Below are 19,520 nucleotides of genomic sequence, written 5' to 3'. Positions count from 1 at the left end.
TTATTTTTTTTTTACTAAAGATAGGAGACTCGAACCCGCACCCTCTTAATTGAGTATGGGGAGAAAAGATAAAAGACTCGAACCCGCAACCTCTTAATTGAGTATGGGAAGTCTATGCCATTTGAGCTATTACTCGTTGGCACATGATTACTTAAATAAAGGATAAATTGTTAAAACAATAAATTATTGATTAAAATAATTTCAAAAAATACAAACCATAAAAGTATTCTTTTTTTTATGGACGAATAAAATTATTTTGTTAATTACTAAATGATTTGTTTATTTGATTCGAAATTTTGTCAAAACATCTAAATAATTATTTAGATGGTGTTTACAGAAAATAAAACAAAATTTGCTCTTTAAATTTTATATTTTTCTAAAAAATGTCATTCACCAAAAAATAAATTTATTGTTAAAAGTAACAAATTTTAAAGATCAAGTAATTTTATTTTTCTAATAATATTTACAAAAAAATTGCATCAAAAACACGTTTTGATAAGATATATATTTTTATCTTATTTTTAGATCCTTTCAAGAATTATTTGTCATTAGATCATGATAAACATTTTCAGCAATAAAAATTTTCAATACCAATAAATAAATAAATAAAAGAATTAAATGAATAATTGAGTGGTTGTAAGTTGTAACCAGAGATCCAAAATTTTGAGATGAAAAGTTGTTGCGGGTCCAGTCCGTTACCACTTACCAGCAGCCAACGACTCTCTCCAAACACAAAGCCCACTAAAACCCCAAACCAACCTTTGCCTAAATCTCAAACCAGAAACTCCCAGGGTCTGTTCGGTCATTTTACACCCCCCTTCACTGAATTCCTTCCTCCCCGCTTAAACGCCACCGTTGCGAGGCCCATTCCCGCAGCTGCACTTCAAACTCGCAAGAAGAGAAGAATGAGTGGAGCTTCGTTAACAGGCTTGCAAGACCACCTCAAACTGGCAAGAGAATACGCTCTCGAAGGACTCTACGACACTTCCATTATCTTCTTCGACGGCGCCGTTGCTCAGATCAACAAGTAATTTCATACAATCCTCGTTAATCACTCAACTAATTTAGTTAGTACTTAGCTCTCCTAATCGGGTTTAATTTTGGAAATTCAGGCACCTAAACACTGTTGAGGATCCGTTAATCCGAGCGAAATGGATGAATGTGAAGAAAGCTCTGTCGGAGGAAACCGAAGTGGTGAAGCAGCTGGATGCGGAGAGAAGGGCATTTAAGGAAACTCCTGTTGGGAATGGGAGGAGGCGTCCTGCTTCACCTCCGATCTCCACCAAATCTAACTTCGTTTTTCAGCCGTTGGATGAGTATCCAACTTCTTCATCCAGCGGTCCAGGTGGTCCCTTGGACGATCCCGATGTGTGGAGACCGCCCAGTCGAGATGATTCTAGGTCTGGTAGCGGGAGAAGGCCCGTTGTTTCTACCCGCGGGCCTACTCGCAAGTCCCAGCAGGATGGAGCTTGGGCCCGTGGCGGCCCTACCAGGCCCGCTGCACGCGGTGCTAAGGCTGGTGGTGCTGCTGCTGCTGGTAGGGTTAACTCCGGAGCCCGGGGCGCAACCGCTGCCAAGAAAGGCACTGCTTCTGGAAAATCCAGCAAATCCGATTCAGTTGTAAGTGTAGCTCAATTTCCTCTACAAACTTGGAATTAAATGCAACATGTTGATCTGGATGAAATGCAATCTTTGTTGAATTAGTTAATTGGTTTAGTGGATAATGTATTATGTATATAGTATTATAGTTCAGTGTTTTGATGTAGTGCACATTTTTGTTTCAATGGATAGAATGGTGATGGTGATGATGGGAAGACAAAGAAGGGGCAATATGAAGGTCCTGATCCGGACTTAGCTGAGATGCTCGAAAGGGACGTGTTGGAGACGTCTCCCGGAGTGAGATGGGACGATGTTGCAGGCCTCACTGAAGCCAAGAGGCTTCTTGAAGAAGCTGTTGTCCTTCCATTATGGATGCCTGAGTATTTCCAGGTATTGATGGTTTATCTATACATACTATTCTAGTATTCTGATGTGTATATGAATGTTATACTTTATGATTGTTGTGATGTCTGGTGCTTTTTATTCCCTTGGTAGTTGTTTCGCTATATGTTGAAATTTGAATTAATCTTGCATGCTACTGTTTCTTGTTTTTCCTTGGAATTCTCTCATGCTTGTGTAGTCATGCACACAAATTCTCTTGTTATGTGAGCTCCAATGGCCTTAAGCAGGCTGTTGTTGTATTTCTATCCCATTGTTGTTGTCATGGAAAGACCTTTCCTGTGGAATTCATTATATGTGATTCTTACAGGGGATTAGGAGACCGTGGAAAGGTGTTCTCATGTTTGGTCCTCCCGGAACTGGGAAGACACTTCTTGCTAAAGCAGTTGCTACTGAATGCGGTACCACTTTCTTTAATGTTTCTTCCGCAACTTTAGCTTCTAAATGGCGTGGAGAGAGTGAACGCATGGTGCGGTGTTTGTTTGATCTTGCAAGAGCATATGCACCAAGTACAATTTTCATTGATGAAATTGATTCTCTGTGCAATGCTAGGGGGTAAGTCTTTGCTGTTCTTTTCCGTACATAACAATCTTGTGTGTTGCGTCATGTATGCCATGTTTTTATTTGCGATGGGGGATAATGGTTGTCAAGTACCCCTTGGGTTCACCCTGAGTTTGTAGTATCAGTTGAGATTATTTGATTTCTGATTGAGTTGCCTTTCAATTCATCAGGGCTTCTGGGGAACATGAATCATCCAGAAGGGTGAAGTCTGAACTTCTAGTTCAGGTTGATGGTGTAAACAATAGTTCCACAAATGAAGATGGTACCCGTAAAATAGTAATGGTTTTGGCAGCCACAAACTTCCCTTGGGACATAGATGAGGCACTGAGGTTTGTATTTGCTTTTCTGCATCCTTTTCTTGTACTTCTTAATTTGCATTGCAAGTGATAGAAGCATGCGATGAATTAGTTCTATCTGTTGGAAACCTCTTTTAATGTACATGTACTGATACAATTTGATGTTGATGCAAATCAAATCAGGCGAAGGCTGGAAAAGCGTATATACATTCCTCTTCCGAATTTTGAGAGTCGTAAAGAGTTGATCCGTATCAATTTGAAGACTGTGGAGGCAAGTTAGGACGTTGTGATTTACCTATGACACTGTCTTAAAGATATTATTATTATTATGTATTGCCTTTAATTAATTTCTTCAATGGATTCAAATGAAAGACATTGAGCATCTAACAAATACAAGATTTTCATGTTTTGCCTTTGCACCAGGTGGCCCCTGATGTCAATATAGATGACGTGGCTCGCCGTACAGAAGGCTATAGTGGAGATGATTTGACAAATGTATGTCGTGATGCTTCCCTGAATGGTATGAGGCGTAAGATAGCGGGAAAAACACGCGATGAGATCAAGAACATGCCCAAGGATGAGATTTCAAAGGATCCTGTTGCTATGTGTGATTTTGAGGAAGCTTTGAAGAAAGTCCAGCGAAGTGTTTCTCAGGCTGACATCGAACGTCATGAGAAGTGGTTTACTGAATTTGGATCAGCATAAGGAACACTAACACAGTGACATTTCATATTAACCACTATCCTGCACTGGCTGCATGATTTGCTCCTACTCTGCTGTCAATATTTGATTTGATTTCTGATGAGTGTTCATTGTAATTTGCAGGTGCTGGAGGGTTCTTTAATTGTTTATTTGTATGTGTTATCAATGATTTTATGTAATCTAATACTGTTTTTAAAGGAAATTGACTTCAACAACTACATCTGAACTCTTTTGATGACCAAGGATCATGTTGAACCATAGCGTTCTAGGTTGTGAATTGAAAAAAAAAAAAACACGCGTATAGATAAATATACACATGTTTTACCATGTTTTATTTTCTTTCCTTGTAACCAATGACCATTTAAAAAGTTCAGGATCTTAAAGTTCTTAAATCATATATATAACCATATTGCTGTGGTAAATCACAATCCCACGGTTAACATCTAGCCAAATTTTTGTCATCAAAATTCAAAAGAATAATATGATGATCAATTGATCATGAAGTTGTCTTACATACATACAGGCTACAGCTAGTAATAGAACGGCCCCATGATGAAAATAGAACTATAGAAGTAGGGCTTCGGCCCGTTTTAAAAATAATAAAAAATAGAACTATAGAAGTAAGTTATATGTGTTGAAACCAACATCGTATTCTTTTGACCCAAGAAAAACTTGATTTCGTTATTGGAGTTAAAATTGTTATTTACGAAAAAAAAAAAGGGTTTTTGTTGGACCGAAATCGTTTATTTACGAATGATCTTCTGATCTATGTCTGCCAAATTTTTGCGATCGTTACGTTAACATACATTAATTAAAACTTAGTTTATATATAAATCTGATATAAATAAGTAGACATATAAAATTTAACTATAGCTAATGGCAGTTATTTTTTTGGGTGAAAACTCACATGCAGTCTTCATGTAAAGTTGTTATTGCTAGTTGAAAATGTTAGATAACAATTTAGTCAGGTGAAAATTTAGGAGCAATTAACTTTAGTTGTTATATAATTTGACTGATTTGACAAAATTTTTATCGAAAAATGTTATTTGTACACCAAAATCAGCCTCCAATGTATTTATGTATAAATACATGTATGATTTAATTTATTTTCAATGTGAATTTGTATTTCAACATATATTTTATACTGGTGGCTTATTTTAGTGTACATGTAGCATAACCCATTTTCATCTAACTGCTTTTCGTTATTAATTTTACGTAAAATTGACTATATCTAAATTTTTACCCTTGTCAAATCATTTAACAATTCTCAATTAATAACTTTTATGTAAAGATAACTGCATATAAGTCTTTGTCTCTTTTTTTATGTGCATCAAAATTTATTTTTGTTTATATTAAATTATAACACAGTAGAGAGAGAGGACGGAGAGAAGGGGAGAGAGGGGGGGGGGGCATAGAGACAGACGACAGATATTTATTTAAGTGTATTCTGCTGAAAATATGGATATTGGATATGGAATATCGATGTCGAGGTAGACATCACCTTTGTAAGCGGGGACATATGCATTGGATAACTTATACAATTTATAATTTATATTGTTTTCTCCTTCCTTTTCTATTCGATTAATTTGGAGATTATTTGTTATTTTGTACATAAATACATGCATGCATTGTCTGCATAACGTGACAAACTTCATTAAATTTTGTTAGTGTATGTTTGTCTTTCGGCTCATAAATCTATACGAGAAAAATAGTTCCTCCAATTTAACAAAGCAAAAATTAATTTAATATCACACTGCTTAACTTCATTATTGGAGTACGTGATGATTTTTTTATCAAGTTAAATTATTATTTGTTATATATACACATGCTCTTTGTATAACATATGAAGTGGCCCTCTGAGCTCTGTAGAGGTATTACCGTATTACATATAGTATTTGGTAATGGTGTTAGACTATTGGTTTGCTATAATATGCATGTGCCTCTTCATGTGTGATTGAAATTAAAGTTTCAAGCATGTGGTTGCTATTTTAATTTGTCGTTACAGACGCATGTAAAGTTTAGGAGTGTGCATGACCCGTTTGGTCCGATTCTGAATATTTTAAAAGTTAATTTAGTGTGATTTTATCAGTTTTAAGGTCGAATAAGAGTCTCAAATATAAACCTAGTCATTATTTTGGATCGGGTTCGGATCATGGTTTGGGTCACCCGAATTTGGCCCGGTTGTTCGGTCATCATTCACAATTAATATTTTGCGTTATTAGTGATGGATGATAGTTATTCTTATATAGAATTTAAGTATTATAAATTTTAATATTTTGTATTATTAGTTATTATAAGACTATAAATTAATGTTTAATGTTTAAAATGCATAAGATTTTAGACTAATGCATAATATTGTGTTATTTGTATTGATTTAAATATTTGGTATTATTAGACAATATTAGTATTGATTATGGTTATACTTTAATTTTAGAGAAGAGTTGGTTCTTGTTATATTTTTCTAAGTAAATCTTATCATGTCAAATAATAGTTGGAGTTTTGGAAATTTTGATATTTTCATATGCTAACTTATAAGAAGGTATCAAGGTAATGTAATATTAATGATCCGATTTTCACCCAATTTTTATCCGATATAATCGTGGTCTAAAAATGTATAAATTTCATCAAGTTTAGGATGAGTTCGAATTTAACAAATAAATTTGATATATATTTCAAGTGAAATCTAGATCATATCAAATCCAATTTTATGTACATCCTAATAAAGTTTATCCTTATCAATCTTTTTTATATTTCCACCACATCGGCGCATTCTTTATTGTATATAACAGAAGATGAGGATAATGCAATACATGTAATTTATATCGTATAAATTCATTGGTTCAATTTGAAGCTAAGGTCAGAACCTACTATGTAAAATCGTGTCCATATATACATGCATAAACGAATTATAAATTGCATGCATACGGCGGGGTTTACGTATGTATATACGTAGTGGAGGCACATATAGAAGGCCAAGTTCATGTTTTCAGCAATACTCACATGGACCAATAGACAAAGATTATAACTTATCCCTTATATTATAAAATTAAACTTAATAATAAAGTAAGTCATAGAAGATTTGAATTTTGATTTCCCTTAATTATGATAAAAAGAAAGAAACAAACAAACTAAAAAACAGGTTTAATTAGGACGGTCCAATTGAAGGAAAACGCGTACATTATATTGCTGTGTCTTCGGGTTCTCCATATATGATGCTTCTCGATTTGTATATAACCTATGTGTGTATGCTATTATTATTATATTGTCACATGATCAAATAATTAAAGATGCATAATTATTTGTCTTTGCCGTGATAATTTAAGCCATGGCACGTGCATGTTGGGGAAGTTAGCAACATCAATCATCCAACTCTATCTCTTGGATGCTTAATTACTTTAAGTATGGTACGGATATTTCTCTATAAGTCAGGACATGTATATCTTTTAACCATTATAATCAAAATCTTGGATTAGTTAGAAGGAAATTTAACCCCACCATGGTATAATATATATATATATATATACCCTGACCCAAAATAAAAGATAGATTCAGTAAAAATAAAAAAATTTGTCTAAAAATGTAGTTTTTATCGTATATTCGTCTTTCTTAAAGAGGTCAGACATGTTAAAAAGAGAGAGCTTATATTTATCTAAGTAAATAATTATTTTTCTGAATCTCTTTAACTATGTCTATTTTCTCTGAAAGATAGATCTTAACAAACTCCCAAGATAAAAAGAACGGTTATCTATTAATAAAGATGGAACTACTCCAACAAAGGTAGTTATCTACTCTACTATAAATACACTGACACCCATCATGTATATTCACGTTCTAATCTACTAAAAACCTGCCTAAAGCCCTTGCTAACTTAAGTATCGGAGTCTCTTGCAGGTACCACCCCACACCACCTCACGAGGAACTCGAACAGACGACACATCGACATATCAAGTCGGACGCTGCCACACAAAAGAATCTGGACCTCACGTTCAGGTCCAAATCAATATTTCAGATAACCCTCGAAATATTGACGCTGTTGTCGGGGACCTGGAGCTCAACCCTTAATAATGGCGGATGATCAACAAAATGGTCAGACAGTCACCCGACATAAATAGGATGCAAGAATATTAAAAAGAAACTGGAATACAGTTTCTATGGATACCAAAAATTCTGTAAAAACTTCTCCCAATAGACAAAGGATATCAAATAGGGATGATGATTCTACTTTTATAGTTAAATTGGATTAAATATACCAAACGACAGAGACGAGGATAATGCGCTCGTAAACACTAACCATGGTAGATGGGAAGCCGCATATTCATCACCATCGTTAAAAAAAAGGAAAAGAAAATGTGACTGATCCCAATCTCCTCGTGAAATAGGATGGACAACGAGATATGTGCTGACTTACAACCACGGAAAGAATCATGATACCCACTCATCATAATGAAGCAATTGTATGTTTCAAATACACAGATTTTATGAAGAAAAAATAAATAAATAAAATTTTTCATATTAGTTAGTAATTAAAGGAAGAATGAAAAAACATTGTTGGTAAAAATAATGAAACCATTCTTCCTAACTCATGCCAAAAAATTTAGCATCAGCCAATTTAAATGCTACCTAATCAGACAATGGATTGATGAATCTAGTTTTTTTTTCATTGGATTCACAAATCAATTACAACAAATCAGTGAATAACACCGAAAAATCTCATGGCACATATTTCATTGGTTGCTTACAAATTGCATAACTGTTAATGAATTTGATGTTGTTTGCATACTAATAAAGATGGATGGCTTCCAGAAAGAAGAGCTCGACCTCCTCCCCAAAATTCGAGAAAGAACTCGGATAGGGAGGAAGCTCTAAAATAAAGGACGGCTCTAAAATACAACCAAAAGGTGATCAAAAGGAGTTTTGCCACCAACGACCTCATCTAATCCGAAATGACATCGAAGTACAGAAATCAGGAAAAAGAAATCTGGCCCCTAATTAGAAGGGACCTTACAAAATAGTTGAGGTTCTAGGCAAAGTTTACTACAAAGTGTCCGACCTCTAAAGGCAGGAGCTCCCGAGATCTTGGCACACTTGTAACCTAAAGAAGTACTACAGCTAAGTAGCAAATCTCGTGTATTGGTGTACTCTTTTTTTCAACTATAAGAATTTTTTAATGAGGCACAACACGAGAACTAGGGGCACCCAAGCCCCCTAGTGTGCAGATTTGTAAGGAAATTTCTTGATAAAAATTTTCTATCTCTTTCTTCAAAAGTTTCCTATTTAGAACGCATTAATTTAAGTTTGACAAATCGTGAAAATCATTGTCTGACCTCGAATGGTCGACAAGATGAAGCGACGAGATATAGATTAATGTAAGAAGTTATATAAACAACTCATACAAAACGACCTCAATGAGATCGTATAAAAAACAAGCTGTAAAAGTAACTTAATAAAGACCGACTACTTGAAGTCGAAACTAGAAAAGGAAACTAATAACCTAACAAAGTTGCTAAAATTTAAAGTCAAGCAAACTCTATCCAAACAGAAGTCATAAAATGCTCGAGTCCAACCTATGAAAAGATCAGAACTTAAGTAAGGATACTATTTATACCCTAACCCAAAACAAAAGTTAGACCCAGTAAAAATGAAAGGCCCGCCTAAAAGGGTGGCCTCTACCGCATACCCGATCTTCTTAAAGGGGTCGGACACGTTAAAAAGGGGCAGCTTATGTTTATCTAAGTAAGTAACTGCTTCCCTGAATCTATCTAGTTATCTCTATCTTTTTTGAAAGATAGATCATAACAAACTCCCAAGATAAAAGGAACAGTTATCTATCAATAAAAATGGAACTACTATAACAAAGGTGGTTATCTACTTTACTATAAATACACTGACACCTCTCGGATATGTTCACGTTCTAATCTACTAAAAACTTGCCTAATACCCTTGCTAACTTAAGCATCAAAATCTCTTATAGGTACCACCCTCCACCTTCTCATGAGAAACTCGAACAGACGACACCTCGATATATCAAGTTGGATGCTGCCACACAAAAAAATATAAATTTCAAATTCAAACCAAAATCAATATTTCAGATAACCCTCGAAACAATATCCATATGCGCTCAATAATATAGGGCGTTTTCTAAAACAACTATTACTATTTACTAAGATCTTAACAACTAGATCTATATCATCTATTTTATGTTGAAAAAAAAAATTATTAAGTACTCTGAGTGTAATTTATAATATACATTGATACATTGATATTTATAACAATACAATTTTAACATATATGACAAAAATTGATGGAGAGGAGTAAACGATAAATAAGTTTTTAATTTTTTATTTAAAAAAATAAATTTCTATTGACTAATTTAAATATAAAAATGTCTTTTATTTTTTAAAATATGAAATATTAAATTTTTTTAAAAGATTAATTTATTTTTATATATTTTAGATAGAAAAATTTAGATGTCTCGTTTTTAAAAATTAGAGACATTTTTTATATTTTTAATTAATTAGAGACTTATATGTCTTTAAATTAAAAGGTTAAAGAATTTTTTTATTTTGTAATACTCTCAGAGTATTAATTAATAATGAATCAGTAAAAAATATTGCTGTTATTAATTTTTTTTTCATTAACAACATTCAATGAAATTCTAGCTAGTTAATTATCAGGACAATAAATAAATAATACTGTACGAGAATAATTTCAATAGTATAGTTTAATTAATTAACTCATCATCTTTCTTGACCGTTCAAAATATCTCTTTGTATCAGATGGTGCAAATATCTGAACATATGTATAGTATTATAAGGAAAAGTAATGCATGTGCCTATGTGGTAATAATCTTTGAGACCTAGGTAGAGTAGTAGTAGTAGAAGAGTATAGTCTTGAAATTAGAATTGGCATGGTCAAAATTATTACAGACTCCAGAAGAAATTTTGCCTTACCAGTTTAGGAAGACACCAAACCATGCATGTTCTTTGACTGCAAATAAAAACCATCTTATTTTAATTAGTACTTAAAGAATGTTATTTAATTTTATCCTCGCTTGGCCTATGCTTCTCATATTCTTCGAAATTAAATAATGTTCAAGCTTAGCTTAATTATATATGAATCTCACGCACTAAACATGTGCATTATAAGTTTAAATATACATAAAAAAAAAATGACCCACGTTGCATGATAACTGAGGTTCTTCATTCATAAGGGAGCCCATATATATAGGGGTGGCAACATATACCCTACCCGTGAGTACCCAATCCGACCCTATCTGGTCGGGTAGAGTTGCCAACCTGATTCGCAGCAGGTAGGGTAGGATGTGGGTAGGATTTTTGTGTAGGTTAGGTAGGATGCGGGTTGTGCCTCAATCCTACCCGACCAACTTGCACTCTATATATGTATATGTTATATACTTATATAAAAATATGTTTTAAGTGGATGTTGAACAAAGACTTCTCACTAAATGCAAAAGATCCTTAATCATTAAAAGAAGATCATTAATTGATAATTTATTTATTTATTTTTTACATAAAAGTCAGTTCTATTTTAAATTATTATCAAGTTATATAATAATGTTGCATCTTTTTTTTACCCGCGGGTAGGGTCGGATACTCGCAGGCTAAGAGGGAGTAGGGTTAGGGTTGAGATATTCTCAATCCGCGAATAGAATAGGGTTGAGTTTATATAAAAATCTCAACCCATGGGTAGGATTAGGGTTGGCTCCAAACCCTACCCTATCCTATCCATTGCCTCCCATACATATATACATCTTTAATTTTCCTTATTATTCTTCATTCATTTACTATTTGAATTCTCGTATACTTAAACTGTTTTGCCGTTACTTTTCTTTTTATTTTACCAGAAGTAGTATAATATATAACACAGCATAATAAGTTACTAGTAATGGTAAACAAATTTGAAGTAAATGAAATGGTGGACCTTAGGTTATATCGTTATATCCAAAATTCCAAATGAATGGGGGAAGCCATGGCCCGTGGGTTGAGTAGGCGACCCAAATCGGTCCCCGGGCCACGTGAAGAGCATGTGCACATAGGAAGAGAAATGTAATGTATGTGTGATCTCTGATCTGTGATATTGTGAACACACACGAGCCTGTGTCCCATGAATGCATGTCATGTCATGAGCAATTTCAAGTCTTCAACCACAGGGTGGGCCACAACCTTTATCCCCCCAAATCATCATCTCATTCATCATCAATTAATCAATGACATCAACATACACTATATATAGTATTTCTTAATGAGTATCTTCAAAGTACATTTCGGAAATAAATAAAAATACTAAAAATACTTTTTAATTATTTTAACATGATATTTTAAAATATATAGAAAATATATAATTAGAGCAAATTCGATTTCTAAACCACTAAAAAAAATTCTTCACGTAAAAAACCTACATTAAAATTTAATTTCTAATTTTTTTTAGAATATATATCTAACCTTTGATAATTTTTTTTTCACTTTTTTAATCTTTTAAGAATGTTTTTATATCATTTTAATCTTTTATAAATATTTTTGTTGGTATTCAAATTTTTTAAAACTTATTAAATTAACTATTACGTATTTGTGTATATTTACATATAATGATTTATATATATTTTTAACTAAATAATTAACAAAATAATTAAATCTGTAATAGATTAAAATTAAATTTATTTATAATAGTATAATAAAAATTTATAAGATGTCAAACAAGTATTTTTATATATAATGATTAATTAGTGGCTGATTTTACTTTTTTTTCCCCCACTTTTAACATATCGATTTTGTCAAGATTACAACAAATCAGGTTTCTTGAACAAGAAGAATGCAGAACTAGAGCAGAGAAAGTGAATGATGAAACTAAAAAGGTCCATCCTTAGCGGCCAGCGGGTAGCAATAGCCAATAAGATGCGGATCATAAGTGGTGATAGCATTCGAATGTTTTGGGATCGAGTTGAATAATGGTGTGACATGCCAAATCAAAACATTATTATAATTATTATCATCATTATATATATATATATGTATATTCAATAGTATATATATATATGTATATACGCATACATTTGGAGATGGGCAATTTGGTAAGGATAGAATGAGAGCGATAACCCAAATGAGAGGGGTATTGTGGGTGTTGTCATATAGCGAACGAGATAAATCATAAATCATAACACAACTTGGAAGCCTTTCATTTAAATTTCTTTATACTTGAGGACAAGACAAAGGCACATGTTAACGTAGGGGCCCTTACTCTTTTCTTGGATCTCCTTCCCAATTTCAATTATTTACAACATTAGTATATATATATTTAGTAGAATCTAATAACAATATATACATGTCTTAAATATAAGATTAGAGGATTATTGGATTTCACTTTCTTTTATTAGTGTGTGCAAGGACAAGATAGTCCTTTCCCATTGTATTGTTCATATCTACTACTAATCTACATGTATAATTTGTAGTTTAATTTGGTTTCGGGTAAGGGGAAAGTTTGTCGCCTTGTGGCTTATGATCTCTATATATGCTATCTTGGCACAATCATGTTGTGCTCACCTCATCATCCTTAAATTTTTTTTTCTTTTGGTACTATGTTTTCTAATTGCAATAAGTACTAGCAAACCATCAATTGCCATAATATTTATAACACTCTAGTCTCTTGTTCCTAGTCCCTAACAACATATACATATAATACTAAGAATTAAATATGCCTTCACTCTCCGAAGCCTACCATTCCCACCCTGTGGAGGTTCACCACCACAAGCACCCTGACTTCAAGTCCCTTCAAGAATTACCGGATTCGTACGCTTGGACACACCCAGGAGATCATGCTCTCGCCATCAATACTACTTCTTCCAACTTTGGTAGCGTTCCGGTTATTGATCTGTCTGACCGGAACGCAACCAGGCTTATAGGGCATGCATGCAGGACCTGGGGTGCTTTCCAGGTCGTGAATCATGGGGTGCCCTTAAGCCTCCTTGACCACATTCAGTGGGTTGGCCAGACTCTCTTCTCACTCTCGACTCACCAAAAGCTTAAAGCCGCTCGCTCTCCAGATGGAGTGACCGGCTACGGCCTCGCCCGCATCTCCTCCTTCTTCCCCAAGCTCATGTGGTCCGAGGGCTTCACCATCCTTGGATCCCCTCTTGAACATTTCCAAAAACTCTGGCCCCAGGATTACGCTAAATACTGGTACCATTACCAACAAACACACATCCTCACCCACGTGCTTTTTCAATTATCATATTATTTATATGCATTAAAACTATAGAGTATAGATACATAAAGATATGCAAAATAAAACACATTATGCTAATTAATTTTTGGTATTTTTTTTTCATTAGGTTAATTACTAATTAGAGTTAAGGAAGATAATGAATTCATCATAATGAGAGTATTATTGAACCCACAGTATAGAAGATTAGGCATGTGAGATGAGGATCTATTGCAGCGAATCCGCCACTTGTTCCTATTTTTAATTGGTCAACAGTGCTGTGATTTTTTCCTAACACTTGGATTTCTTTGTCGTTTCAGTGATATTGTCGTGGAATATGATGAAACCATGAAAAAGCTAGCGGGAAAGTTAATGGGCCTCATGTTGGACTCTCTCGGCATTTCAAAGGAGGAACTCAAATGGGCCTGCCCCAACAAAGGCCCATTTTTCAAAGACACATGCGGTGCCTTGCAATTGAACTCCTACCCGACTTGTCCGGATCCGGATCGAGCCATGGGGCTCGCCCCGCACACCGATTCCACCCTCCTCACAATCCTTTACCAAAACAACATAAGCGGGTTGCAGGTTCACCGGGAGAGCACCGGGTGGGTGACCGTGCCGCCGATCCCGGGTGCTCTCGTGGTAAATGTCGGCGACCTCTTCCACATTTTGTCAAACGGGTTATACCCGAGTGTGCTCCATCGGGTTCTGGTGAATCGGAGCAAGCAGCGGTTTTCGGTTGCCTACCTATATGGGCCCCCATCGAATGTGGAGATATGTCCACATGCGAAGCTAGTGGGCCCAACTAGGCCTGCTCTCTATAGGCCAGTGACTTGGAATGAGTACCTTGGCACCAAAGCAAAGCACTTCAATAAAGCACTCTCTTCCTTTCAACTATGTGCACCTAAAAACGGTTTGTTTGATGTAAACGAGTCTCACAAAAATAGTGTCCAAGTGGGTTAACATAGCTTTTCACCTTTTAGAACCTTCCCTCTTGCATGGTCTATTTTTGTACCAAGCATACACTAAAACCGAGATATATATATATATATTGCTTCTTAACTTGAACTACTATTTGGATGTTGTGGCCAAACAACCAAAAGGTGGAAGAACTTAGTATAGATAGGAAAATCTTATAGTTTTCTATAACAACTATTATAAAAAGTTATATTTTAATTTAGTGTTGGAAGAATGTAAGTCCATTATTATTAATTTTTATTTATTTATTTACTTTATGATGATTGGAGAGTGGAGACACTTCTAAGTTCAAAACAACTATAAGAGAATTGTGCAAAATATTATTGCTTATTGTAGATAATATTGTTTGGCCCTAAATGGGAGAGAGAAAATTTATAGAAAAGGCCATGCAGAAGATAAGATACATCAAATCAATAAAGTAATATATGCAAACACAAAAGTTTCATACTTTCATTGGTGTTTCGTTTGTCTTTGTAGTGAAAGGGACGTTGCAAGATTGTAGAGTTTATTTGAATATTCAGTTTCCAGTAGTACAGCACGCACAAGATAACATTATTATTTTCTTTGGAACTTGATATTTAGCTTTATCTATATAAAATTCTATGGCGATGAATAATGAATGATGCAAAGGGTTAATTATTATATAATATATATACCAAACCTGCCCAAAATTTTATTTGTAAACTAATAATGTGCACGAGTTTGATCGGTCCAACAGAGGTATATATAGCTAAATGGCTAATAATCACTTAATCATATAGATATCTCAAACCTATGTTTTTATATTTTAATTTTTCAATATCTTGTTTTCTTGTTATTGTTGTTATATTTTTTTTTTTATTAAAAATAGGAGACTCGAACCCGCAACCTCTTAATTCATTGATGAAATAGATGATCAAATTGATGGTCGCCACATATTAAGAGAAGGACATGCAATTAAGAGATTAAATGAACAATGGATTCTACATTTCTACTACATACGTTTCAGTGAAGTTACTTCGATGAGCAGTTTATGACGGTTCGTTTTAGTAGGTATAAATGGTTATTTTAATTTTTATGTGAATGATTATTTTAATTGAATTAGATTTAGTTATATATAATTAAAATATGTTGGATATTCAATTTATTAAGTATGTGGATGATTATTTTTATCTTTAAGTTGATGGTTATTTTTACTATGGATGAGCGACGCTGGTGGACGACATGTGACAAACCAAGTATGTGACGGTAAAGTGAGATGATTATTGATGAAAGTGGGGGTGACAGCTGATTGAAAAAGAAAATAGTATTGGAATAAAATGTTTTGATAAATTAAAATTTGAGATTATTATTTTTTTGAAATAATTGAGTAAATTTTTTTATTTAAGTAATTTGTAAAATATTTTTTATTTTTTATATATATTTAGCTAAATCTGCAGCACATTCTTTACATTATTCAAATTTTTCATTGTCTCCCTATTAGAGTTGATACAAAAATACTTAGTTACTTGACGTACCAAGTTGCTTATGTTTGCTTATTTACTCATCTATGAACTGTGTTTGCTTGAGAGAGTAAATTAGAACCATCATAGCTATATATTATATATAAATTAACAGCTTCAACTTTCACATAAAATATAATTGGTCTATAAAGAATAGAGTGCCGGTATATATATTCTTACATAAGAATGAAATGCCCTCTTTTTAGCTATTAGAGAAATTGGGTTGTGCAGAGAGGTGTATATGTGGAGAAGGTTTTGCTAGGGTTACTGAAGAGGGACAAACTTGACACTTGAAAAGGATAACACCAAGGGTAGAAGTGGAAAAAGTTCGTTGAATTGTGTCCTGGTGAAAGTACAATTTTGCTTCTCAAATTAAGATTTTTATTCTTCTCTGAAACTAAGCAAATATAGTAGTTACTCGCACAAAAGTATTCTTATGTGAAAATGAAAATGAAATTTTTTTAAATAATTTAACATATTTAATTAAATGACTATTTAATAATTTATAATTATCATAATAATATAAAAGACACCATCATATATGTGAGTATTTACTTATTAATTATATTAAGTGTATATTAAAATTAACTATTAAATTTAATTGTTAGAATAAAATATAAATAAAAATATTATTTGTATATTAAAATTAACTATCAATGTATTTATATATAAATGCATATATAATTTAATTTATTTTTAATATATATTTATATTATAATATATATTTTATATTGATAATTAATTTTAATGATTGATAAATAATATAATTAAAATATAAAATATATATTAAAAATAAATTAAATTATATATATATTTATATATAAATATATAATAACTAATTTTAATATATAAATAATATTTTATGGCTCACATTTATACTGTACTCAGAATTCACTTTTAATTTAAAGCACTCTTAGACAGTGATGGTACCATTTTAGATGGTGATCGCACCCTCTCCTTTTTTTTTTTTATGAAAGATATGAGATTCGAACCCGCAACCTCTTAATTGAATATGGGAAGATTATGTCATTTGAGGTATAATTCATTGGCTGGTGATCGCACCCTTGATGGTGCTCATGGTTGATATTATATGTGCTGATCACCATAAAATTTAATGCAATAATAATGAGAAAAGAAAAGGAAATCTGAAAAATTTGTTGGGATCTTAATTGTGATTGATAAAGTTTTTCATAGTATTGATTAGGTAGTAGTAGTGAGTTATAAACTTATAATAATAAGGAGAACTCACATAATAAATGGATGAACTCGCTGCAAACTCATTTAATTAGAGCATTTCCTAACCAATCATTAGATTCTATCGTTATAATAATATGAACTGTGTCAGTATTGGTTGTATGAGATTTTTTTGGTGATTGGTATGTATGTTGTGTTGTGCTAAGTTGGGTCATTGGGTGTTCATTGTTTTTTACTTTTTTTTTTTTTAGCTATTGATTGAATTTAAGTTCTTTTTTTATCCCGCTAGAGAATTAATTTTTAGTTAATATTAAATTTTAAATCTTCAATTATAATTTAATACTAAATTTTAAAACTTTTAAATAAATATTAAAAAATATATTTTTATAATAATACAAATATTGTTTAGTACTCTTTAATTGAAAGGCATAAAACAAATAGATGACCCAATTAAGAAGTATTTGTTTCTCTTTTAATAAGAAGGATCATAGAAGTACAATAAACCATGTGTAATTATATGTATGTAAATATGTATGTGATGAGTAGCAAATTGAAAGGAATGGTAAGTTGATCCAACTTGAAAGCAATGATTTGGGGAATGAAACAATAATGTTCTGAACACAAAGTTGATGTTGTCTCTCTGCAACAACCACGTGTTGGTGGCTGTCCAGCTTGTTCATCATCAGAATCACAGCCTTATCGTTCATATCATGGAGCAATGCTAAGTGCTGTTCTTCTTATTTTACCCTCAAAACTCATTTTCAATTCAACTTTGCAGTGTTTTCAGTTTTCACTTGTTTGATTTATTCATCGTTTGTCCAATTTGCATATGCATACTGTCCCTACATCTGTGCCACCATTATTCATTATTCATGGTCCTAAACTTTTGCTTCTTTTTAATCATTTTTTTATTGAATAAAATTGGAAAAACTTGATCTATGTTTCACCATTACCATATATAAACAGAAATAATTAATATGTTATTAATTTTCAGTTCAATATCGACAAAATAAACAATGATGGGTGTTGGAAACTTGTAAAATTGTATTTTAACATCAAATAATAAAATAAGTATTTACTGATATATTCTGTTCATACTTAATTTCATCCTTTAATTTTTGGATAGACAATATTAACTAAATTTTTTTATTATAAAATAATTTAAAAAATTTAAGATTTAGAATTAGAATTTAAAAATTTTGATTTAAAAAATTTGGCTGATATTAACTAAAAAGAATTGATCGTAATTAAATGTTAATACTTTTAATAAAAACTTAAAAAGTTAACTAGTATTGCTTCATATATAAAAAAATAGTAATACTATGCAATTACTTTTTTCTGTTAATATCAACTATAAATTTTAAAATTATTTTATTTATCTTAAAATTTTAGATATTAAATCATAAATTTTTAATTTTAAATTTTAAATTACAAATTTAACTATTAAAATTGGCTAATAATATTAATTAACTAAACATTAATTTTTTATTTTAAAATAAAAATAAAAAATCATGTTGGCCACTTAGGATTTTTCTAAAAGAAAGACATTGGACAACATATATTTTCTTGAAAAAAAAAAGAGAGAATCTGTCGCATAACTATGCGTGAGATGTGTGGAGGATATGTACGAATGCTCGGTTAAAATTTTTCCATCTTTCAATACGTGAAAAATAGAAAACACGTTCAGCAGACTACTATCGTATAAAAAATACATTATTTTATGCTTAAATCAATTTTGCACTTAAATATTTAATTTATTATAAACTGTTTTGATAAAACTCTATTCAAAACCTGCAAAGAAAAATATTTTAAAAGACAGTTAAAGAGTGAAATTACATGCTTTTGTTATTAACAATATCTATATAAATTTTTACATAAAAGACTAAATACCTAAATTTTAATAAATTTATTCTAACAAACTATATATATTAAAGTACCTAAAAAGTATTTAAAAAAAGTATATATATATTGAAGTCCTAGCTAAAGGAAGAAAATTTATGATAACAAAGGGAACAATTCATAATTATTAGTTGTACATGCGCTAAGCCATTATTGAAGTGATGATTAGCATGCATATCATTGTGATTGTATCAAA

General features: G+C 32.2%; 2 protein-coding genes across 2 annotated transcripts; both read left to right on the top strand.

The window, feature by feature from the left end:
- Positions 1-628: 628 nt before the first annotated feature.
- On the top strand, positions 629-3,799 carry ERH3 (P-loop containing nucleoside triphosphate hydrolases superfamily protein). The gene is made up of 7 exons (XM_016315776.3): positions 629-1,027; positions 1,113-1,620; positions 1,792-1,989; positions 2,309-2,553; positions 2,730-2,888; positions 3,039-3,126; positions 3,279-3,799. Exons 1-7 carry the CDS (start codon positions 669-671, stop codon positions 3,558-3,560), a joined length of 1,839 nt encoding a protein of 612 aa, XP_016171262.1. The 5' UTR covers positions 629-668; the 3' UTR covers positions 3,561-3,799.
- A 9,307-nt stretch (positions 3,800-13,106) lies between these two features.
- LOC107612130 (gibberellin 3-beta-dioxygenase 1-like) lies at positions 13,107-15,010 on the top strand. The gene is made up of 2 exons (XM_016313951.3): positions 13,107-13,750; positions 14,093-15,010. Exons 1-2 carry the CDS (start codon positions 13,266-13,268, stop codon positions 14,733-14,735), a joined length of 1,128 nt encoding a protein of 375 aa, XP_016169437.1. The 5' UTR covers positions 13,107-13,265; the 3' UTR covers positions 14,736-15,010.
- The last annotated feature ends 4,510 nt before the right edge of the window (positions 15,011-19,520 follow it).

This window comes from Arachis ipaensis, chromosome B8 (genome assembly GCF_059453495.1).
Source record: "Arachis ipaensis isolate K30076 ecotype BB chromosome B8, ASM5945349v1, whole genome shotgun sequence".
NCBI lineage: Eukaryota > Viridiplantae > Streptophyta > Magnoliopsida > Fabales > Fabaceae > Arachis > Arachis ipaensis.
This window is presented reverse-complemented; position numbering and strand designations above follow the sequence as displayed.